The sequence below is a fragment of the Dendrobates tinctorius genome, unplaced genomic scaffold, assembly GCF_039654945.1.
Source record: "Dendrobates tinctorius isolate UK_male_01 unplaced genomic scaffold, ASM3965494v1 ptg000036l, whole genome shotgun sequence".
Classification (NCBI taxonomy): Eukaryota; Metazoa; Chordata; class Amphibia; order Anura; family Dendrobatidae; genus Dendrobates; species Dendrobates tinctorius.
Window position 1 is genome coordinate 3,752,136 of NW_027361704.1, and position 25,877 is coordinate 3,778,012.

Here is a 25,877-nt window from a genome sequence, read left to right on the forward strand (position 1 = left end):
CATACAATGGACTCATTCTCTGCAACTGCAATATCTGTCGCTCCCACAATTAAATTATTAACCAACCCCACTTGCGGGAGAATATAAATATTCTGTCTATGATCATCAATTTTATCCAGAAGATTGCTCTTCATGTTATCATCTGAAAAATTAATCATATCCGGGGGTTCAATCCTCATAGGAGTCATAGGAGGTGGCAAGCTTTTATTTCCATCTTTCCTATTCACCTGTTTTTTATCCTGATTTTTCCCACTTTTCTTTATTGCATCTATTTGTTCTGTTATATTCTTAATCTGCATCTGTGAGTCTATAACTTCCCCAGTAACATTAGTATTATTGGTGGTATTTATATCAACTATTTTTACTAGTGCACCCAAATCCTTATTTCTTGAATTATCCGTTACATCCATTTTATCATTGTCACTAATGTCACTAATGATCCGCAGTACGCTTACTTCAGCTGTCATATCATTAATATTTTCATTTCCATTTTTATTTTCATTTCTATTCTTATTAATGTAATTTTCAGTAATCACTGTTTCACATAAAACCGTCTGTTTTACTTGTGCATCCGTGTTTTTGGGGACCTCACTTGCTATAGTTTCTAAAGAAGGTAATTGTGTAACCTTCAAATTAGTCTTTATAAAATTTGGATTATTTTCACTATTAAAAACTTTTTTATTTCCATATCTGGGTGTGCGTATAGGCACCATAGGAATTTGTGGGGTGTTTTTATGTATACTCCCATCTCCCTTATTCACATTCATTATATTGTTGTTCCCACTATCTAGTATGTTTTTATCAGTGCTAGTCGCTTTCTTATAATCATCTCTATCTCTATATAATTTGCGTGCCTTTCTCTTAATAGTTTCTTGCTCAGCTTGTAAGAGCCTAGATGTAATAGCTGTATTAATCCTATTAAATTCCGGGTGTGTCCCAAAATGAAGGAGTTCTAATGATAAATTAGAGATCCTTTCTACTAATGCCTCTGCCAAAGACGTTCTTTTTTTAAAAAGAAGTTGCAGTAAACCCTGCATGCATTTAAATAAAACCTCATTCCATTCAGAACAAAAACTTAAATCATGTGGAAAAGGGGACGAATGATTGACCCTCAACCCCCTTGGGCATAAATTCTCATCTAAATATATATAGAGAAACCTGGCATCAGTGTAAAAATGCAATTCATCCTTCAAAAAATCTTCTAGCTGATTAAACAGTTTTTTCATTTTAGCCGTGTCTTCCCCTGTAAAGGGTGTCGTATCATCCACATTAATAGTCTTATTTGCTCCAGTCCCAATAGTCTGTACAATAAGTCGTTCCCGGGAGGAAAGGCGATGAGGAAAATATTCCATATTTCAGCCCTAGTGCAGCTATCCAAAGAGGAAATTCAATTTCCAATGTGAACTATAAAAAAGGGGGAGACAGAAGCGCACAATAGGGTCTTATCCAGTGATATAAACGTTTCACAGATATGGATCCACTCACCTGGTTCAGTTGTGTGAAAGTTTATATAGAAAATTCCATTTTTTCAGAGCATATTATATTTTTTAAACGTTACATAGATGATCTGATGATAGTTTTTGATAATAAATGTAATAACATAGAACAATTTCTGGAGAGTATTCAGAGGAATGATTGGGGTCTCACCTTTTCATGGGTATATAATATGGAGAGCATAGATTATTTGGATCTGACCATTTTCCATTTAGAAGGGAAGATTTTTACTAAAACTTTTTTTAAGAAGTGTGATGCAAATAGTCTGTTAGATTTTAATAGTGGCCATTATTATAAATGGTTAATCAATGTTCCGAAGAACCAGTATAAAAGGATTAGGAAAAATTGTAGTTTAGAGTCAGATTTCGTATCACAAGCCAAGGAATTGAAAAACAGGTTTATTGAGAAAAACTACCCAAAAAAACTGCTAGAAAAAGCATATGAGTGTGCGGGTTTAGAACAGATGGACCTAGTAAATCCTAAGAAGAAAGAAAAAGAGAATGATAGTTTCTCTTTAAACTTTTTAACTAATTTCACTAAACAAAATCAAAAAATTAGGAACATTTTACAGGATCATTGGTCTGTTCTTCTTAATGATCCAGTGTTGGGGAGTATGCTACCGAATAAACCAGGATTAACCTTTAAAAGATCCTCTACTCTTAGAAATATACTGGCCCCCAGTCGCCTGAAAAAAGAAAAAATTAGGGATGAACAATGCAAAAAAACAGGAGTTTTTAAATGTAATACCGCTCGGTGTCTGTGTTGTGGCATGATTATGCATAATAAGACCACATTCAGTTCAATTCAGAATAATAAGGTGTTTGATATAAAGTTTTCCCTGAATTGTAAAAGTAGTTTTGTGATATATCTGATAGAATGCGAATGTGGTTTGCAGTATGTGGGTAAAACCACACAAGAACTGCATAACCGCATGAATTCGCACAGACACAGTATAATTGAAGGTTTCATGTTTCATGGAGTATCAAAACATTGCACTTTAACCCCTTCCCGACATCCGACGGTATATCCCGTCCATGGGACCTGGGCCCCTATGCCCATGGACGGGATAGTACGTCGGGCGCGATCAGCGGCGCCCACGTGGTGAGCGCCGCTGATCGCGGCCGGGTGTCAGCTGATTATTGGGGTATCAGCATACTCAGGACAAATTGGACTACAACTTTTAAGGTCCAATTTCTCCTGGTACCCTTGGGAAAATAAAAAAATGGTGACTAAAAGATCATGTTTGTGGAAAAAATATGAATTTTTTATTTTCACGCCCGGGCGTTATAAACTTCTGTGAAGCACTGGGGGGTTCAAAGTGCTCACCACACATCTAGATAAGTTCCTTGGGGGGGTCTAGTTTACAAAATGGTGTCATTTGTGGGGGGTTTCCACTGTTTAGGTACATTAGGGGCTCTCCAAAGGCAACATGACACCCGCAGACCATTCCATCAAAGTCTTCATTCCAAAATGTCACTACTTCCCTTCCAAGCCCCGACGTGTGCCCATACAGTAGTTTTCTCCCACATATGGGGTATCAGCATACTCAGGACAAATTGGACAACAACTTACAAAATACGAATTTTTTATTTTCACGCCCGGGCGTTATAAACTTCTGTGAAGCACTGGGGGGGTCAAAGTGCTCACCACACATCTAGATAAGTTCCTTAGGGGGTCTAGTTTCCAAAATGGTGTCATTTGTGGGGGGTTTCCACTGTTTTGGTACATCAGGGGTTTTCCAAACGCGACATGGTGTCCGATCTCAATTCCAGCCAAAAACGTCAAATGGCGCTGCTTCCCTTCCGAGCTCTGCCATGCGCCCAAATAGTCATTTACACCCACATATGGGGTTTCAGCGTACTCAGGACAAATTGCACAATAACTTTTAGGGTCCTGTTACCCTTGGAAAATAAGAATTGAGGGTGAAAAGATCATTTTTGTGGAAAAAATATGATTTTTTAATTGTATGGCTTTATGTTATAAACTTCTGTGAAGCCCATGGGGGTTCAAAGTTCTCACCACACATCTAGATAAGTTCCTTAGGGGGTCTAGTTTCCAAAATGGTGTCATTTGTGGGGGGTTTCCACTGTTTTGGTACATCAGGGGTTTTCCAAACGCGACATGGTGTCCGATCTCAATTCCAGCCAAAAACGTCAAATGGCGCTGCTTCCCTTCCGAGCTCTGCCATGCGCCCAAATAGTGGTTTACCCCCACATGTGGGGTATCATCGTACTCAGGACAAATTGCACAATAACTTTTAGGTTCCTGTTACCCTTGGGAAAATAAAAATTGGGGTGAAAAGATCATTTTTGTGGAAAAAATATGATTTTTTAATTGTACCGCTGTACGTTATAAACTTTTGTAAAGCCCTTGTGGGTTCAAAGTTCTCACCACATATCTAGATAAGTTCCTTGGGGGGTCTAGTTTCCAAAATGGGGTCACTTGTAGGGGGTTTCCACTGTTTAGGTACATCAGGGACTCTCCAAACGTGACATGGCGTCCAATCTGAATTCCAGCCAATTTTGCATTGAAAAAGTCAAACGGCGCTCCTTCCATTCTGAGCTCTGCCATGCGCCGAAACAGTCGTTCCCCCCCACATATCAGGTATCTGCGTACTCAGGACAAATTGCACAATAACTTTTGCAGTCCTATTTCTCCTGTTACCCTTGGTAAAATAAAAAAAATTGAACCTGAATTATTTTTTTTATGAAAAAAAGTTAGATGTTCATTTTTTTTTAAATATTCTAAAAAATTCCTGTGACGCACCTAAAGGGTTAATAAACTTCTTGAATGTGGTTTTGAGCACCTTAAGGGGTGCAGTTTTTAGAATGGTGTCACTTTTGGGTATTTTCTATCATATAGACCCCTCAAAGTGGCTTCAAATGTGATGTGGTCCTAAAAATAAAATGGTGTTGTAAAAATGAGAAATCGCTGGTCAACTTTTAACCCTTATAACTTCCTAACAAAAAAAAATTTTGGTTCCAAAATTGTGCTGATGTAAAGTAAACATGTGGGAAATGTTAGTTATCAAGTTTTTTGTGTGCCGTATCTCTGTGATTTAAGGGCATAAAAATTCAAAGTTGGAAAATTGCGAAATTTTCGCCAAATTTCCGTTTTTCTCACAGATAAACGCACGTTATTTGAATGAAATTTTACCACTAACATGAAGTACAATATGTCACGAGAAAACAATGTCAGAATCACCGGGATCCATGGAAGCGTTCCAGAGTTATGACCTCATAAAGGTTCAGTGGTCAGAATTGTAAAAATTGGCCTGGTCATGAACGTGCAAACCACCCTTGGGGGTGAAGGGGTTAAGACATGGGAAGAAACCATGTATTAAAGTGGCCCCAATTGATTATGTTTCAGAAGACACCGTGAACAGGAGTGTCATTCTGAGAAGAAAGGAAATTTATTGGATTCATAGGTTGCAGACTTTGCAACCATACGGTTTAAATGAAATATCTGACATTTTTAAATAATTTTGGTGCTTTTCATATTTGTCTGCTAAGGATTGGCGTAGTATTGGCATCTGATAATTGTGTGATGTCCATGCTATATCATTACAGCAAGGGAATGATCATATCGCTAACATATAAAGAGATATAATCGGCGGTATTTTATTATGATTGGAATAGTTGGCTGGTGCCTTGAAAAGGTAGTGATAGCTCTGGATATGTGGAGCCTATGGCTGAGAGAACAGAAAAGTTTCTTGAGTGCAGAGCATCGGTCTACTGTGCAGGATCTAATCCGCATAGGAGTACATGCATTAATTAGTATATGATCATCTGCCTGAAATATAAGGAAAGTAAAAGTATAATATGTTGGATGAAGTGTTAATTTGAAAGGAAAATATAAGTGCGGTTATATAAGAGATTTGTGAATGTTGTTCTGCTAATTGATATGATGCACAAAGAATTTTAGATTTTTATTGAGTATAATCATAAAAATGTTATACTGTTATAATGTTTTACATTTTTTCTAGTATGAAGCTTCACATTTGTGTGTTTCTACAGAAGTGTGTTTTTTATAGGTGAATTTTAGTGATTTTTGTGATTTTATATTATGTTGATAGTTATGTGTGAATTTTTTGAGTGCAATGAGCATCTACCTCACTTCCTGGGGAAGCTAGTATATAAGGAGAATGGAATGTGATGCCAGTGTAACTTTTGCTCCTGAGGAAGTGTACAGTGTGTACACAAAACGCGTAGAGTTTATGGAATAAAAAGGAAGTTATTATCACTGCTTGGTCCTTGGATTAACTCCTTGTGAACTTTGGACTGGAACAGCGCGATCCTGAAAGCCGGATTTCTTTTCCTTTCCTTTCTTCTTATATATGCAACCCCACACTTGGCGTCTCTAAGGACCCACAACAGGGGTCTCGGGGGTTAATGAAGAAAGGCAGGGGGAACACAAGGCATTCTGGGTGTCACCTGCTCTGAGTCTTTGCTCCAAAACTAAACAGTCTTTCTGCAGGAATCAAGGGCTCTGTGTCTCTATAAGTCTCTCAACAGGAGTCAGGGGCTCTGCACCAACACCGCAGGTACCAGGGCTACGCACAGGGATCACTGTCTCTGCACAGGGTCAAAGCGCACCTCTCCAGTCACTGCAGGCTCTGGTCTCACGTACTCACAAGATGCAGTCTCTCTGCACAGTCCCCCTGGATTTGTTCTCTGAACGGGAGCTGGCTCTTCTCCCCTGCGTGTAGCTGCATCCTGCCCTGTCCCCTGCACACGCTGCTCTAAGCTTTGTGCGCTCTCAGGCTGCCCTTCTTCCTGTTCCTCTCTCCTCCCAGCAGTCACATGACCTAGCACGTCCAGGGCAGAAAATCTTCCCCCTAGCAAGCGTGCTGTCTGGCTAAGTGGTTCCAGATCAGGAGCGGAGAAGGTAACCCCCCTCTGAGACTTCTTGTGCTTCACCCCCTTACAGCTTCATCCCTTTAAAAGGGACGCGCGTATTCTTGAGTATCAAAACACACTAGTAAAAAATCTTAAGAGTGATTTTTCCCAAGACATACACGGTATGCATCGCAGTTATAAGCTTCCAACCTCGGGAACGTCGTGTTGTCAACGCAAAAACATTAGCAGCAGCAGTGCAAGTGGCAGGGGCAGCACAGTGGCTTAGTGGTTAGCACTGCAGTCTTGCAGCACTGGGGTCCTGGGTTAAAACCCCACCAAGGACAACATCTGCAAGGAGTTTGTATGTTCTTCCTGTGTTTGCATGGATTTCTTCCGGGTATGCCATATTTCTCCCACACTCCAAACCTATACTGATAGGAAATTTAGGTTGTGAAACCCATTGGGACAGTGCCGAAAAAGTCTGTGAAGTGTAATTAATGGCACTATATAAGTGAGTAAAATAGCAAAAAATTAAAAACAGCAATTTCTGGGATGTTTCACACATTTTAGACCAGCCTACGCACCAGCAGAACAGAGTACAAGTCTGACACGTAATGAACGACTGGAGAACATGGGGCAGGAGTATCTCAAGGTGAATGTCAATGTAATCAGGGTGAGTTTGGACCCTTTGCATTTTGGTCTTCAAAAATGTAATAGTGGCCTGAGCTTGCTTGTCAAACCTTGGAGGTTTTGATATGCTCGGCAGACAACGTTCTCTTAAGGGCCTGTCACACTAAGAGATATCGCTAGCAATATCGCTATAACTAGTGACGTTATAGCGATATTGCTAGCGATATCTCTGTGTCTGATACTTACCTACGACCGGCTCCCCCGCTGGTTATCGCTGATCTCACGAGAACGTTCAGGACTGTTTCTCGTCGTCAGCTTCCTGTGGCGCTTCCTGCTGTGAAGACGAGCGACGCGTGGAGCCGGGCGGGAGGACGCAGGATCGCCTGGTGTGACAGGTAAGTAGCGATCCCCGTCCCCAGCGATGTCGCTAGTGAGATCTGCCTATGTGGCAGCTCACTAGCGACTACTTAGCGATGTACCAGCGATCCTGACCGCGTCATATCGCTGGTCGGGATCTCTGGTACATCGCTAAGTGTGACAGTACCTTTAGAAAGTATCTTCAGCACTGCTGGTGGTGTCCTGACAGATAAGCACATCCACCTTTCCCCTGAATGTGTAGACCACCTAGCTTTCATCAAGATGTACAAGTCATGGATCTCCAATGACATTTGCACCCCAGTCTCAGACTGGGCAATTGTGTCATTTTTAGTGTGCTGCATTGATCTCAAGTTATTGCAGTCTGTGACACCTTTGTCGTGTCTTCTGTTGGTACTAGTGCTGATGTTACAAACAATTTTATGAAATGTGTAGACTCCAAGTTGGATTTCAATCTGCCTGTAGTGGTGTTAGGCGTCGGGTTCCAGGCGCTGCACAGCGGGAATCCCGAGCCTTGCCACCTTCAGTCTCCCATTCCTCTCCAGCCGCAGTGGAGTCTGCTCAGCAGACTTCACGATCCTGGCGTTCAGCCCACACCAGCATTGTGGGTTCAGTTGCGGCTACCACCTCTGGTTCAATTATGGCAATGCGGCCTTGCCAGCAGCAAAAGACCAGAGGCTAAGTCCTTCCTTCGGCCCACTGAGCATGCTCATGAGATGATCTCCCATTGGGGATCGGGAGTCACATGCTCAGGTTCTTCTCCTGTTCCGATTGGTCCATCTGGAGCATCAGGAAGGTCCCAGAAGCGCATGGCTATAAAAGGTCCGCATGGCCGCTTTGCCATGCGCTAGTATAGACTCTAGTTCAGAGACGTAGCTAGGGGTTTAGCTTAGGGAGGACGAAAAATCTTAGAGGGCCCCTAGCCGGTAACCCTGATTACAACTTAGGTTGGCAGATGACTGCACTGTGACTAAAACAAATCTCTATACAAAAAACAATACTGATATTACCGCCATATGGTGACCTCATAGTGGTAGATGCCAGTCCTGCAGAATATACAAGAGTTTAGTATACAGTTACAGATGATAACTTACAGGTTATGTTCTTTCTGATAATCGTTCACTTTTGTATCTTACTCAGACTGACATGACGACTTCTGCAACCATGACTCATCTGCAGAGATTACAACAAAGACACATCTGACTTATCACATTTCCAGCCCAGTACCCATCTATCTCCAACGTGCACAAACTACTCAACCCAATACTGAGCCCCTGCTGCCGTATTTGTCCCTATTATTGTACCTGATACCCCAATACTGAGCCCCTGCTGCTGTATGTGTCCATACTATTGTACCTGCTGTGTGGTACTAAAGCAGAGCTCCTCTAACTGCTTCACATAATAATGTCCTATACATAGCAGAATGTCTCTGTTGTGCCCTCAAAATAGCTCCCATACTGTATATAACCCCCAGTTTGACAAACCCTACAGTATCTCCCACACTGTATATAGGCCCCCATACTGTATGATAGCCCCCACAGTAGCCTTTAAATTGTACTGTATAATGACCCCTACATTTGCTCCCATGCTGTACAATGACCCCCGCATTAGCTCATCGGCTGTGTAATGGCCCCCAAATTAGCTCTAACACTGTATAATGGCCCCTGCATTAGCTCCCATACTGTATATTGACCCGTGCATACACTGGCCCCACATTAGCTCTCATACTGTATAATGACGCCTGCATTAGCTCTCACGCTGTATATTGGCTCTCGCATTAGCTTTTCCATTGTACAATGACCCCCGAATTAGCTCGAACACTGTATAATGGCCCCCATTGTAGCTCCCATTCCTTTGATTCTGGTCTCTGTCGGTCTCTATCTGTGGGCTGCAACTTGCACAGCTCTGATATATAAGGCAAAGAACTAAATAGAAGAAAATAGAAACAGATAGTGGGTGTGTATAGAGGCCAGCATATGGGAATAGCTCCCTGAATGTACCCAGGTGACCCTAAAAGAAATACTCTTGTCTGGACAAGACCCCAAAGAGGGAACTGGAAAGAAAGAGGGAATTAGAAGTGAGTGAGGTAAAATATTACTCATGTAAAGAAGAAACTGTGCCCCCCTGGTACGTCTTCTCTTTTATTCCCTTTTCTGCTTTTGGGGGGTCTTATCCAGACTGAGTATACGTTCAGGGGTCTATATGTGATCAGCTATACGCACCTGCTGGCTTTTTATATTTTCTTCTATTTGGCTCTTTATCATATACGTATATACTGTATATTCATCCTCAACTTTGTGGGGATTATTTTTTTTTTTATAAAAAGTAATATACTATAATTGGGTTTTCATGCTTGCCACCCTGGATTTACAATATGAGATGATAGGACCCTCACCCTGGCTACAGGACCAAGTCACAGGGTGTGTGTGTGTATATACTGTATATGTAGAGAAATATTTAAAATATAAGGCTGCCAAACATTCCAGGCATTTACCGATCTTCAATATAGCAGCAAAAAAAGAAGGCGGCTCACCATTTAGACAAAATGGAAAAAAAAAAGTGTTTTGGTTCTCCTGGGAAAAGGTTCTCAGTAGAGCCAAAATGTTGCTGAGCCCCAATGAGCTATTAAAACACAATTTTTTAATTTTGTTAATGGTGCTCTGCCTTCATTTTCTTGCTACTATAGATTTGTACATTTATCTGTGTATATATTATATATATGTATATGAAGAGGGAAAGTCACATATTCTTCTCTGTGCTGTCCTGCAGCCGAGGTGACATCTATTAGGGCAGTGCATGATATTGACCACTCATGTCAGTGGCTCTGAGACACAAGGAGATTTATGGCAGCTGATTTGCATTGACAGAGATGCCTTCTGAGCTGTATAAAAGTTCAAGTAGCCACCACAAATCTACTGTGCCTCAGATACAAGACCACAAACACAAACAATAAACCATCCAGGAATTGCAAGGAGGGGAGCATCGTCTTGCCCCTCATCACTGCACAGACACCTCAGGGCCCCTGATGCATGCAGCAGCCCGAGTTCTTACTCACAGCATCTTGTCTTGCTCTGAAGGCTGTGGTGATGTCTCTCCTGCAGACACACAGGGTGCAGTGTGGGCATGTCTACAGTTTGCTGGAGGAAGCTTAAAGGTATAGTGTCCCTGCACTATACAGAGAAGCTTAACTGCATCGGTGAGCTGCACACTCTGACATGGTTAACACTGGCAGAAGCTCTGGATGTGGGTGGGCCCCCTCAGAGCAAGGGGCCTGGGGCGACCACCCCCTCTGCCCCCCTGCTAGCTATGCTACTGCTCTAGTTGCTATATGTGTGGATGATGACGGATGCATGCACCAGGTGAATGACTCATTAAAATTCCCCTCCCTTTGATATTAGGTATGTGGTCAGGGAATTAGTTGCAGAGTCAGCGTCAGCTAGTGGCTAGCCATAGGCCACAAGTGCTCGTCACTTCCCAGCACTAGCGTCTGATGGTGTCGCCTGCCTTAGGGCACCATCGTACCACGGCAGGCACTGTCGCTTCACGGCAGTCAGCTTCTGTTAGCAGCGTTCACAGCTGTGACACCACACACTCGGTAGGTCTAGAGGGACACTGGTCCTATGTCCTGGGGCCAGAGTCCTGTGACCATATACCAAGCGGTGATCTCCCCGAGCACTGTGAGTGTGAACAGTCTCGGCCTTTGTGTATTAGCATTAGTGCGGCTCTGTGAGGTAACAGAGTTTGCCCAGCACAGAGTACTGACGTCTAACCCGCGTGTGCCATATTGTGCATCTGCCATTATTTAGCAGCAGCATACCAACTCTGCACGGTGGACCTCGGACGGCGAACGTGCCTACTATTATTTTATAATTTAGTGCGTTCCGACAGCCCTAACAAGTGGAAGGGGTGTCAGAGACCTATTATACTATTTCTACTCAAGGGACATTGATAATGTCTGTAAGGCGCTATGGAATTACTGGCGCTATATAAGTCAATAAAATAAATATATAAAATAAATTCATGCCATGTTAGTGGTGTCTGCCCTTAAATGTTTAAATTGTTTGCACTCCAATTTGGGTTTCCTTCATGTGTCTTGCCTGAATTTAGCAGTGCTCTCAGACCACCAGGCATAAACCTCTCACTCATCAACTGGTTACTGGTCAATCTTTAAGCTAGAAATGCTGGTCCAAGCCCTGTCACATGCTGAAATGTGGCCTACTGACTGGGCCACATAATTAGCCCAAAGAATTTATATACTGAAATGTAGCCTGTTTTCTGGAGCATACTATTAGTCCAAACAATTTAGATTTAGAAATATGGACTCCTGGCTGGAGAAAAACTAGTAGCACTAAATATTTCTATGCTGAAATGTGGCCTTGTTTCAGTAACAGTCTATTAGCACAAACAATTTGTATTTTCAAATGTGGATTCATGCATGGCCAAAAATATTACCAGCACAAAATATTTTTCTCGAGAAATGTGGCCTTAGTCCTATACCACAGTATTACCACAAAGAATTTATATTTTCAAATGTGGACTTCTGCCTAGGCCTAAATATTATCAGCACAAAATATTTTTCTGCTGAAATGTGGCATGCCTTCTGGAGCACGGTATTAGAACACACAATTTCTATTCTCAAATCTAGACTCCTGGACAGAGTAAAAATATCAGCACAAAATTATTAGCTATTGAAATATCCCCTGAATTGAGGAGCACTGTATTAGAGCAAACAATTTAGATTTTTAAATATCTCTCGGGCAGAGAAAAAATATGAGCAAAAATTGATTAGATACTAAAATGTGGCCTGCTTTCTGGAAGACAGTATTACAACAACAAGAAATAAAATTTATTATTATTAACTTTTATTACAACAGCAAACTAGATTCTCTAATGTGGGCTCCTGGCTCACGCACAATATTAGCAGCACAAAAGAGTTTCATGCTGAAACTAGATGGAGGCCCAATACTATCGCATTGGGAGTGTGATAATGTCATGATGGGGGCAGGCTTTGCAGCGTTGAGAATCTCTCACCCATCTATCCACTCTCTCTTTCCCTATGTGCTAACTTCTCCTGTCTGTGTTCTCTTCTTTGACCTGTCTACCCCATGTTGGCGTTGATATTTGCTTTTTAAAGGGGTTTTCCTACGAGCGAAAGATAATTTTAAAAATTGTCTGTGTCTGACCATGTACAGAACATACTAGAGCTCCTGGGCAGGGAAGGAAGTAAAAGACAATACTGACATAACAGCAGAATATCGGACTGGATACATTTTGTGAGGTAAAATATTTTTTAAAAACAGTCAGTGAAATATTTACCTCACAAAATTAATCCTCTGTAATCCCCTGCTGGGACATGTGACTTCAGCAGCCAATGACGCAAATCCTTGTGTCTGGACGTTGTGGATGGTTTAGGCTCCCTGATTGGTTGCCGGAATCAACACACATAAAGTTAAGGGGGGGAAGAGAGCACTGCTCCTCTAACCACTCAACACCCCCCTCATCAAACACATCCCCCCAACACCATCATAGAGCACCACTATCATAGCCAATGTAATAACAAAAGCATTAATAGAAATGCGATGATTTACCGAACTGTGACCAAATTTTGTCAACGTTGAATAAAAATGCTTATCAAAGCAAACAGTAATCCGAATCTGCTACGTTTGCGCCAAATTTCAAACTGGTGAACATTTTCTGAACACATTCGCTCATCTCTAATCTGGACCAAAGACACATAAATCAGTCTGCTCATTTCTAGTTCCATCTGTCCTGGACACAGCAAATAGTCTCGGATTTGGGTCTATGCCCTGCAATCTCGGGGGCCTGCTGAATTTCACTCACTGTCAGTTACAAATCCTCCTGCCAGGGGAGAAAGAAATGCTAATTTTTGGTGGATTGGGGTCTGGCTATTGGTATGGTGAAAATTTGCCATGGCGCCTGTAACACACGGCTTCATCTGTCCCTCTTTCTATTCTTCAAACATTGGAAGATACAGTATGTGACCGTAACTTGTGTGTCAAATGTTACATGAACTGCTTTGCATAAATTAACGCCCTACTTTTAAAATAGCAAAACCTAATTTGATGATTATTTTCATAGCGTATGGACTGCAGAAAGTAACTGTACCCTTGTTCAAGCTGCTTTAAAAGATGGAGTCAACTGTATTCATAATTCCAACACAAAGCCTGAGAGTATAATAAAATACCCATGCCTGGAGGTATTGGTGAATGTGAATTTTTCAGAAGATGTGTTCATGCTATATCACACAGAGGAATCCTCAGAATGGAATGACAAGGTAATTTGAGCCAAAGTTTGTTTGTCTGTATAATAATATAATAATAATATAATATTCTTTATTTAACATATTCCGCAGCGCTTTACAGTTCCAAACACAACAGTCATAAGTAGAGTTGAGCGAAACGGGTCGAAAAATTTCAAAAGTCGCCGACTTTTGGCAAAGTCGGGTTTCATGAAACGAAACCCGACCCTAGGATGAGGTCGGCCACGAGGTCGGCGACTTACGCGCCAAAGTCGCATTTCGAAAGTTTGTTTTGCTCTCTTTTTCAGCCAATCAGGATCCACGGACACTGTGGGCAACGTGATGACATAGGCACGGGTCACCACCATCTTTCAGAAGGGCATGCAAGTGATTGGCTTGCTTTGGTGGGCGTCACAGGGGGTATAAAAGGGCGTGCACGCCGACCGCCATCTTACTTCTGCCGATCTTAGCATAGGGAGAGGTTGCTGCTGATTCTGTAGGGAGAGCGTTAGGCAGGGAAGAAGAAAAAAAAACTGCTTCTGCTGCTAGCGATTTTGCCTGTACAACACACCAGTCACTGTGTGTGCAGTGCAAGGGGAGGCTATATTGTGGTGTATCAGTGGTGTTGGTTGTTAGGCTGCCTTCTAAGGCTTCCTGACAGCTGCATTGCTGTTTACCCACTGCTCTGCAAACTGCTTTTTCAAAAGCAATCCCAAATTTTTTTTTGTCCTGCTGAGGTACTGAGCGTGCATTTTTTCACACCATACAGCGGTGTACGCTCCTCACACAGTACCGTGTAACGGCTGTTATCACAGCCACAGTGAAGCTATCTGTGTGTCACTCTGTGAGAATAAGTCGAGGACATGTTCCGTTCTTACAGACCTGCACCTACTAGTTTTGTCTAGCTTTCAAACAGTTAAATATATTTGCTGTTTGATCACATTCAAAACAATAGAGAGACAGCGTGTGTCAGTCCGTTTACTTAAAAAACACGGAGCTTGACAATTTAACGTACACTGGACAGCCGTGTACGTGCACGCTCCTCTCAGTACCGTGTAACGGCTGTTATCACGGCCACAGTGAAGCTATCTGTGTGTCACTGTGGAAGGATAAGTGGAGGACTTGTTCCGTTCTTACAGACCTACACTCTAGGGAGATTCCTATTCTGCCCAATTCTACATACACCTTGTAGTTTGTGATACACTAGCCAATTTCTGCCTGTGACATAGCGCTGTGATATTCAGTGGGCCTCACACAATCCAAAAGTGTCCAGTGTCCACAAGTGTGTGCAGAAATTCAAAATCTCCCTTATCCTCTAGTCACTTTTTTCACACCTGTGCCATTGAGCCTGTGACAGAGCGCTCAGATATTCAGTGGGCCTCACACAATCCAAAAGTGTCCAGTGTCCACAAGTGTGTGCAGAAATTCAAAATCTCCCTTATCCTCTAGTCACTTTTTTCACACCTGTGCCATCGAGCCTGTGACAGAGCGCTCAGATATTCAGTGGGCCTCACACAATCCAAAAGTGTCCAGTGTCCACAAGTGTGTGCAGAAAATCAAAATCTCCCTTATCCTCTAGTCATTTCTTTGACACCTGTGCCATCGAGCCTGTGACAGAGCGCTCAGATATTCAGTGGGCCTCACACAATCCAAAAGTGTCCAGTGTCCACAAGTGTGTGCAGAAATTCAAAATCTCCCTTATCCTCTAGTCACTTTTTTCACACCTGTGCCATCGAGCCTGTGACAGAGCGCTCAGATATTCAGTGGGCCACACAATCCAAAAGTGTCCAGTGTCCGCAAGTGTGTGCAGAAAATCATAATCTCCCCGTCCTATAGACACCTTGTACCTTGTTTTACATTACTATATAGTTTGTTGGATTTTGTCTATATTTCTACAAAAAATGAGGAAGGCTGGTGGAAGAGGCCGTGGAATTGGGCGGGGGTTGGCAGCTGGTAATGATGGTGTTGGTGGTGGATCTGATGGTAGTGGCAAGAGCAAAATAGGACCGAATGCAGGAGGTGTTGAGCCTGCGTCATCGTCTGGCTCCATAAGGCTTCGAAGGCTTAGTTTTCTAGGAGTTGGCAAACCGCTTTTAAAGCCAGAGCATCAGGAAAAAGTTTTGTCTTACATTGCTGACTCAGCCTCCAGCTCTATCGCCTCCTCTTCTTCAGTTGTAAAAAGTAAAAGCACTGAGTCGTCGTTGGAGGCTCATGTTCATGAACTACACCTTTCCTTGTGTCCTTCACCCCAACCAAGATTGAAGGATGACGCAGGTCATACTACTGATTACTCCATGGAGCTGTTTTCACATACCATGGCAGGATTATCAAGTGAAATGGTGAATTACCCAGGCCAAGATGAATCTGACATGGAGTGCACTGATGCACAGCCGCTGATAGATGATTCTGCTGGTACATTCACTCAGAGCACTACATTGTCCTCGCAGTGTACAGAGCCAGATTCTGACCCTGATGAGACTCAGGTGCCCCTTCCCGCACACTATGCCACCATACACGGTGACACAGAGGAAGGTGCACATGACATTGAAGAGGAGGTGATGGATGACCCAGTTGTTGACCCAGATTGGCATCCATTGGGGGAAGAGGGTGCTGCTTCCAATAGCTCAGATGAGGAGCATCCACAGCAGACATCGACATCGCAACAGCTGTTATCTGGCAGACCCGGAGCACTCCAAAGACAGTTTCCAAAAATCAAAAGAGTTGCTGGACAGCTTGTCCAGAGGGTCAAAAGATCACAGCGTGCTAGGCCGCAAAATGTCTGCCAAAGTAGGAAGAGTGCAGTGTGGCACTTTTTTGAACAAAATCCTCATGATCAGGCCAAGGTTATCTGTAAGAAGTGCGCAAAGACCTTTAGCCGAGGGAAAAATCTGAAAAATTTGAATACCAGTTGCATGCTTAGACATTTAACCAGCATGCACTTGCAAGCGTGGACACAACACCAAACCTCAAGTGCCACATGTGCAACTGATCACAACGAAGGTAGTCAGCAACGCTACATTGTTTCCCCCACTGTAAGCCTACCGGTTAGCACAGCAGCAAATGTTGAGGTGTCGTTGCAAGGCCACAGCAGTCAGGGAATCCCACTGTTATATCAACGAAAGACTGATTCTAGGCCATCAGAAAGAACAACAACTCCATCACCATCATCAACCCTCTCTCAGTCCGCCCTGTCCACCGCTACTTCCACCATATGCAGCTCTCAAGTCCAGCTCACCCTCCCAGACACTATGAGTAGGTCAAGAAAGTACTCAGTCTCTCATCCGCGTACACTGGGTTTGAACGCCCACATTGCCGAACTAATCTCGTGTGAGATGATGCCCTTTCGGTTGGTGGAAAGCGCAGCTTTCCGCGAACTCATTGCCTATGCAGTACCACGCTATGACCTACCCAGTCGCCACTTCTTCTCTCGCAAAGCCATCCCAGCTCTCCACCATCATGTGAAAGACTGCATTGTCCATGCACTCAAGCAGTCAGTGAGCGGAAAGGTGCACCTCACAAATGATGCATGGTCCAGTCGGCATGGCCAGGGCCGTTACGTGTCCATCACTGCGCACTGGGTTAATGTGGTGGATGCAGGGTCCACAGGGGACAGCGGAGGTGGGACAGTGCTGCCTAGCCCACGGTATAGGAAACTGTTGGCTGTAGGCGTTCGTCCCTCCTCCTCCTTCTCCAGAAGCGAAAGCTCGTCCACAGAGCGCACTCCATCTGCAGCTGCCACTGAGTCATGGGGGGCAGTGTACATCTTGAGGCAGGCAAGGTAGTTAGTGATAACGGCCGTAATTTTGTGGCAGCCATAGCCCTTTCAAAACTCAGCCACATACCATGCTTGGCTCACACCTTGAAACTGGTGGTGCAGTGCTTCCTCAATAATTATCGGGAGTTAACAGCCCTGCTCCAGAAGGTGCGAAGACTGTGCGCGCACATCCGCCGGTCGCCTGTACACTCCATTCATATGCAGAAGCTGCAGCGATTGCTCCACCTTCCCAACCACCGCCTCATTATCGACATTGCAACAAGGTGGAACTCCACCCTGCACATGGTTGAGCGGCTTTGCGAGCATGGGCAGGCCATAATGCATTTGTGTGAGGATACACGGCCAGGCACTTTGAGAGCAGACATGGAGTTGACAGGTGTGCAGTGGTCGAAGCTGAAAGACCTCTGTAAAGTCCTTCAGTGTTTTGAGGAATGCACACGGCTGGTAAGCGCAGACGACGCCATCCTAAGCATGAGCATCCCACTTATGCGTCTGCTCATGCAAACTTTGACGCACCTTAAGGAGCAGGCGTCTGCAGCCAATGTTGATGAGGAGGAAGAGGAGGAGGGAATCCTTGATGACATTCAGCCATTGTCTGCTCAGGGACCTCTCCTGGACGAGGTGGAGGAAGAAGAGGAGGAGGAGGATGATGGGGATGATTACTTAGGGGAGGAGGATGCATCTCGTGGGGCAAGTGAAAATGTTGGCGTGGCAAGGTCTGGTACAGGGTTTGTGCGTGACTGGAGGGATGTGGATTTTCCAGAAAGTGCTCTGCCAACCAGCACTCGCAGTGCATCATTGACACCGGGAACATTGGCCCACATGTCAGATTATGCCTTGCAGATCCTAAAAAGGGACCCACGCATTGCCAAAATGATGAACGATGACGACTACTGGTTGGCCAGCATCCTGGATCCACGCTATAAAGGCAAATTACAAAACATCATGCCACAGGAGAACCTTGACCTAATATTGGCTAATAAACAAGCAACTCTGGTAAATCGGTTGCTTGAGGCATTCCCAGCACACAGCAGCGGTGATGGTTCTCACACGAGCCGTACGGGCCGGGGGCAGCTTGGCAGAGGTGTTCGTGGTGCACACAGCAGAAGTGGCGTTGGAGACAGGGGTTTCATGACAATGTTGTGGACTGATTTTTCAAGTACCGCTCACACAACTGGTAATACTGCATCGATGGAAAGTGACAGGAGACAGCAGTTGTCAACTATGGTTACAAACTACTTTTCCTCCCATATCGATGTTCTCCCACACAGGTCATTCCCCTTTGACTATTGGGCCGCTAAACTGGACACCTGGCCTGAATTGGCACAATATGCCTTACAGGAGCTCGCTTGCCCAGCTGCAAGTGTGCTATCGGAAAGAGTCTTCAGTGCAGCTGGATCAATCCTGACAGAAAAAAGGACCCGTCTGTCAACCCAAAATGTGGATGATCTAACCTTCATTAAAATGAACCATGCATGGGTTTCGAAGGATTTTGTCCCACCTTCCCCTGATGACACATAGGGTGACAGAAAAATGGCTTGCTTTGGTCCACCTCTTCCTGGGACTTGACCTATTTCGCCTTTTGCATCAGCTGAATGTCCAATATCAACGTATACCACTTTCAAAAACTCCCTAACTGTGCTGCCTCCCCCCCGCATGGCCGTGGTCACCACCTAGCGCACGACACCATGCGAGTGCCGTTGCACTGGACAGGTGGGTAGGCCGACTCTTGGGCGCAGGCACTGGCACAGGGTCCCTCATAGTGCAATCAAGTGTCTCTGATGGTGGTGGTGCACACCCGCCGTCAGACACACCGCTGTACTATGAGGGGCCCAGTGCCAGTACCGACGCCCACGAGTGGGCCCCCTTTGATTGGGCAGGGCCCGAGCATTTACAATCTTTACCTCTCCCTGTTCCTCCGCTGTGTAGTCTGGGCCATCAAATCCATACTGTGCCTGACACCATCTGAGCCTGCCTCCTGATGTATAGACATATTTTTTGAATGTGTACGCTATCCATACATGTTATCCGGGGATACGGTACCCTTTCTCACCTTTGTGCAATCACGTGCAAGCCATACTGGGCCTAACACCGTCTGAGCCTGCCTCCTGATGTATAGACATATATTTTGAATGTGTACGCTATCCATACATGTTATCTGGGGATATGGTACCCTTTCTCACCTTTGTGCAATCACGTGTAATCCATACTGGGCCTGAGAACGGCTGGCGAGCTGTTAAGCAAGCTACAGCACCTGTGGTTTGCACACGTAAGTTTTTCCTTTTTTCAGGAATGACGGTTAGGCCTAATTCCGGAACTGCGGTTGACCTGCACTTACTGGGAAATCATCGTTCGTGGGTAATAATTGTAGTCACAGATCCCCATCACTAACGTTGTTCAGCGGGTTATCTTCACCTGTAAGCGACAAACGCTGGCCTTTTCAGTGTAGCGCACATGCAGCCACAGACATGTAAGGGCATGACACACCAGTTATTGGCCAATCTCATGTGCCAGAGCCTCACGTGTCCCTCTAGTAAGCCGGACTCGGACAGCGGGGCATGACGGAGTCTCATTCGTTAACGGAATTAAGCTTGCAATGTGTGCATCTTTTCTGTAGCTTGCATGGTTGAGGTTTCCCAGGTGGAGTCGAATTAAACCGTAGGCTCCACTCCTGGTGGTGCCCTTCTGGACAATCCTTTAAGGTTCAGCTTTGCAACCATACTGCCCACGTAAAACAAACACTTTGCCTTCATGAACGCTGTTTGGAGGGTCATGACTCGTGGGAATAACGCCGCCCAATCAGTTAACCTGCTAGAGAGATCCTCGTTGCTCGCAAGCATGACATCACACTCCCTAGGAGGAAGGTAATGCCACTGTGGCGACCATACTCCTGGGGGCGACACAAGTGCACTGATGCCCAGCCACTGCTCGATGAATCTGCTGGTACATTGACCCAGACCACTACATTCCCCTCGCATGCTACACGGCCTGAATCTGACCCTGATGAAACTCAGGTTACCCTTCCCATATACAGTTCCATCTTACACGGTGACAAAGAGGAAGCTGCAGATGAAAGTGCAGGTTCGGCCCACCCGCCATCAGACACACCACCGTACTATCAGGGGCCCTGTGCCAGTGCCGTCACCAACGAGTGGGCCCCCCCTGCTTGCTCAGGATCACAGCACTTGCAAGGTTGAAATACTGTGCAGTGAGATGGAAGATGGGGACGACGAGGAGTCCAGACTAGTACAGGGATTCCCTAGCGAGGAGACTTATTTCATTGTTTTCAATGTTGGGACAGCAATTTTTGGGGAGCACTATACTCTGGAGAATGATAGATGGGGCCCACCATACACTGGAACATTCCAAAGGTGGACATCAGACACTGGAGCAGCATTTACAGGGCCCATTATACACTAGAGCATTAGATATGGGGCCCATTATGTTTGGAGCATTATTTGGGCCCATAAGACAGTGGAGCTTCATCCATGGGGACCAACATATACTGTAGAATTATGTGGAGCTCATCATATACTGTTTCAAACATTATATGGGACCAATGATTCTGTATGGAGAAATAGATGGGCCTTGTCATGAGATGTAAAAAGTGAAGTATTTTTCATTGTACTATACCGCTATTTCTCTGCCGTATCGGAGCATGATGAGTTGTGGTATGTGTTAAAGGGGCGCTCTTTCGCCCAGGTCACATGAAAACCTGGAGCCAGCCCTCCCCCCCCACAACTTTAGCCAAATAACCCCCATTTTTCAGTGCGTACCTTGTATTATGAAGTTAATTAAGGTTGACAAGCTTAAGTAAGAAGAATTGATGCTTTTGGCATTCAAATTGGCACTGTAGGTGTGTTTCCTGTCCTCCTCTCACTGCCGACTTTTATTCCCCATTGACTTACATTGGGTTTCGTGTTTCGGGACGACCCCGACTTTTCCCTATAATCAGCCGATCTTGCTCGACCCGACTTTTGGAAAAGTCGGGTTTCACGAAACGAAACTCGACCCTAAAAAAACAAAAGTCGCTCAGCTCTAGTCATAAGTAACAGAATTAGCAATAATACAATAATTAAAGCAAAATAAAACGACCCTGCTCATGAGAGCTTACAATCTACAATGAGGTTGAGAAGATACAAAGTACAGGTGTGTATTTACAATGATGGTCCAGCCATCTTGAGGGAGTGGAGGATAGACAGAGATAGTGAATGGGCTACACACACACTTAAACATAAAATTACTTTGATTAGTCAATGTGATAGGCTGCTCTAAACAAATGTGTTTTGAGGGAGCGCCTAAAACTGTGCAAGTTGTGGCTGGTCCTAATTTCTTAGGGTAGAGCATTCCAGAGGATTGGCGCAGTGCGGGAGAAGTCTTGAAGTCAGGAGTTGGAGGTTCGGATTAGTGCAGAGGTTAGTTGAAAGTCAATGATAAAACATTTAAAAAATTCACTGGCGCTAAACTCAAGTGAATAATTGTTTTTAGCAGCCTGCTTGAAGGACAATAACTACCTATTGTCAAAATGATACAAGAATATGTAAAATAGATGAGGAACCAAACGACGTTTCAAAACCAATTAAACTGCCACAAAAAATGCTTTAACCGAGAAAGCAGTATGCTGTAGAGACAGTGTGCTGATATTGCCACCAGGGGATAACACCTCCTCAGTCTGATGAGTGCTGTGTGGGGAAGGTGACTTGACGGACAGACGTGACTGGCAGTAGGAGGAGATGGTTTGTGCAAGAGAGACGGAGATTGACAGGATAGAAGGGTGACAAGTGGGAAAGGTAGATAGGATAGGTGTAGTACCGAGAAATGACCACAAGATGGCAGGGGAGAGTAGTTGAGGACTAAACATCAGCTTAAGGCTGGTTTCACATTTGCGTTTTTTTGCGCTTTAAAAAAACGCATACGTGCGCATGCGCTTTTTTCCCCTATATTTAACATGGGCGCGCACATGTGCGCATTGGCATGCGCACATATGCGTTTTTTGTGCGCTGCGTTTTTTTGTGGTGTGCGACTGTATTGTCCAGACGCTACATGTTGCATTTTTTGGTCCGCCCAACCACTTCAAAAAAGCGCATGCGCACGTATGCGCACGTTTTGCGCTAAAAAAGGCCATTATGGCCTATGGATGCGCATACGTGCGCACTGGCATGCGCATGTATGCTTTTTTTAGCGCTGCGTTTTTTTGGTGGTGTCCACTATTTAGACAAGTTATAAAATTCTAAAGTAAAAAAAAAAAAAAGTCTATATAAGGAGGTGTCTGCCAACACTCTACCACAACTACAGTGACAGATTGGAGAGCAGACATTCACCACCAAACATATCTTCTATCAGCGTCAAGAATGTGAGTATTATTACATCGTATGTCTGTCCTTTTCAATTGTGTATGTACTAATGATTTTTATTATTTTTACATGCAGCATGTCTTCGGAATCAGAATATTCCCCATCGCGGCAGGAATTGGCGCAAGCAGACCGTGAGGTGATTATTTTCGTGCATCTGGTAAGTATATCTGCTGCTACTCCAAATCTCTTACTTTTGTTTTTATTTTTTTTAAGACATCATCATCATCATCTTCTGCGGACGGGACTACTGAGGGCGAAGAGCAGGAGCAGCGAAGCCAAGTCCCGGTGGTGATACGGAATGTATGTATGAAATGATTTGTAATGTTCTTTATATTTTATCTTCTATTTTTCATCTTTTCTGTATTTTTTTTTAACTCTTTATTCAATTTAAGTATGATTATTTTAATGAATGTGTTTTGTCTAGGTTCCACAACGGGATGAAGACGTCTACCTGGATAATGAGCAGCTCATCAGCCTGGTCCAGGAGCGTGCCCCGTTGTGGGACAGCCGTGACCGGCTGTACAAGGACAATGTGGTGACACGGCGGCTATGGAATGAGGTGGCCGCAGCGTTGATGGATGGCTGGGACAGCGCCACAGCATCCTACAAAAAGGCGTTTAGTAAGTATTTCCCTGCTCTGTATTGTGCCGCAGTGACTGTTGTCCTTGATGGCACTGTTGGGTTTCGTGCTAGATATATTCTAGCAGGAAACCCAACAGTGTCATTGGGCTCTACAGTGACTGCTTTGAGTATTGTATTGCTGTATTGTGCCGCAGTGACTGTTGTCCTTGATGGCACTGTTGGGTTTCGTGCTAGATATATTCTAGCAGGAAACCCAACAGTGTCATCGGGCTCTACAGTGACTGCTTTGAGTATTGTATTGCTGTATTGTGCCGCAGTGACTGTTGTCCTTGATGGCACTGTTTATTTTTTTCCAACAGTGGACAAAGTCCGAACACGTTGGCGTTCGATCAAGGACCGCTTCAACAGTGATGTTCGTGCTGAGGGCCAGGTTCGCAGTGGATCTGCGTCAAGGACCAGAACTAGATACCGTCACTATCACGCGTTGTAGTTCCTAAGACCGGTCCTTGCCACGAGATCGTAAGTATTCAAAATTTTAGGTTTTTATTTTTATTAATCTGGGTTTTTCTAATCCACAGCTGATGCTTCTTGTAAAGGCATGATAGTAATGATTTTCCTTTCTTCCACAGCACCTGGAGCAGCACCCTGCAGCCTGGCCCTGGAGCGGTCCTTCCTCGGACGTCCTCTGACCCGTCCCAGCCATCCGACAGCCAGGAAGCACCTTGCAGGTCAGCCACACACACAGCTGGTGACCAGGAAGCTGGGCCATCAGGTGTTCCCCTGTCCCAGGTCTCTGCCACTGGTTATGCGGGCACTACCCGCCAGCGGCAGAGGGCCTTGGACAGGAATGTCTTGCCCGAGTTTATGCACTTGAGCGAGGCCTTTAATGCCAGCCTCAAGTCGCTGTCCGACAGAGTTGAAAGCGGTTTTGCACTCATGGAACGTTGTTTTAACCACTTTGAACACCGCTTCAATTCTGTCGAACAGCGCCTTGACCGTCTGGAGGCTGACCTCAACAGACCAGCGCACCATTTTTTTAGTAAGATTGAAAAGGGCATGGCGGAACACCTTAGTCCTGAGCAACAGCTGAATGTGCTGCAGGCCTGCAACAATGCTTTCTTGCAGGCTATGCAGCATAATCGGTACGGTCAGCAGTCAGTGGTGTCATTTCCACCTGTGCCACCATTGACTCGTTTCACCACACTACCGACTTGTGCTGCATACCACTGCAAGGACACCTCTATTCAAAGCCAGGACACCCACCATTACACCACCACAAGTCTGAGTGCAGCTGGTCAGTTCACCAACACCACCATGGCAAGCGCTGCTCCTGTCTGGAGCACCACCGCCACCCCCATGCATGCGTGGAGCTCAGCCACCACTAGTCATACGTGGAACAGCCCTGCCGCTACAACAACATGTAGTAGCCCTGCCACCACCACTCCGCAAACCTGGACCATCACTGCCGCCACCAGTCCTCCTGCAAGGACGGGCACTGCCAACCAAGAGCATCAGCAGCATCAGCAGCAGCCACCGCAGCAGCCACAGCAGCAGCAGCAGCCACCTCAGCAGCAGCCACCTCAGCAGCAGCCAACGCAGCAGCAGCCACCACAGCAGCCACAGCAGCAGCAGCAGCCACAGCAGCAGACGGGGGACCTCCATTCAATCTTTGCCCCAAGTTCTAGGCAAAATCAATCAAGGCGGGCATTGGGGCAAAGTAGGTCAAGGCAGACAAGCCTAAGGCGACATGCACTTCGAAGAAATGTTCCTGAACCTATTTCCTCTCCTCCAAGTGTTCCTAGTTTAATTCCCTTAACTGGACTACCTTCCCCCACAAGTTTTGTTGCCCCTTCCCCTCAAACACCGTTTTCAACTGCAAGTGTTGCATCTTCCCTGCACACCCCCAAATTGAAACCATGTGCCCCCAAACGCCGAAAAAAATAAAGGTTTTTTATATTTTTGTGGTTAAAAATAAATTTTCATTTGTGGTTCACCATTACAAATTTTGATTAATGTTTTTGGCGCCGCTCACACACACTGATGGGTAAATACACGTATATGTTAAAAACCAAGGTATAGTCATATGACTGTACTAGGCCTTTGTATTGAACATATGTTAAATACAAAGGCCTAGTATAGTCATATGTGAAATAACAAGGCCTAGTATAATAAATACCAAGGCCTAGTATAATCATCTTTTAAATACCAAGGCCTAGTATAGTCATATGACTATACTAGCCATTTGTATTTAACATATGTTAAATACAAAGGCCTAGTATAGTCATACCAAGGCCTAGTATAATAACTCGAGTTTTACCGACTAGGATCTGGTTTCCTGAAAAACAAACTGGTGAAACTTGTATAAAAAAATAAGTTTCTTTATAAATAAATAATTTTTTTTCTAAACACTACCACAATTTTAGTTAATGTTAAATAAAAGTTGGAATTGAGCTGATTACATTCATCCACTCAATGCTGACTTTTATTCCCCATTGACTTGCATTGGGGTTGGGTTTTGAACGAATCACATACTTTTTTTTACACTAGTTGGACAATTTTCTTTTGAAAAA

The 25,877-nt window shown here is 44.5% G+C and overlaps 2 protein-coding genes across 4 annotated transcripts in view; both read left to right on the forward strand.

Moving 5' to 3' along the window:
• LOC141087866 (putative calcium-activated potassium channel subunit beta) overlaps positions 1–25,877 on the forward strand; it is a 917,788-nt gene that overhangs the window by 574,878 nt on the left and 317,033 nt on the right. For both annotated transcript variants that reach the window (XM_073573696.1, XM_073573695.1), the window contains exon 3: positions 13,437–13,632. In XM_073573696.1, coding sequence (XP_073429797.1) covers positions 13,437–13,632 — 196 coding nt within the window. The remainder of the gene's footprint in view (positions 1–13,436; positions 13,633–25,877) is intronic.
• Positions 22,718–25,337, forward strand: LOC141087865 (uncharacterized). 2 transcript variants are annotated; one of them, XM_073573693.1, is made up of 3 exons: positions 22,718–23,345; positions 23,667–23,826; positions 23,937–25,337. In XM_073573693.1, exon 3 carries the CDS (start codon positions 24,172–24,174, stop codon positions 25,249–25,251), a length of 1,080 nt encoding a protein of 359 aa, XP_073429794.1. In that variant the 5' UTR covers positions 22,718–23,345; positions 23,667–23,826; positions 23,937–24,171; the 3' UTR covers positions 25,252–25,337. The 2 variants fall into 2 exon arrangements, with proteins under 2 accessions (XP_073429794.1, XP_073429793.1); XM_073573692.1 differs by lacking the exon at positions 22,718–23,345 and having other exon boundaries at positions 23,604–23,826.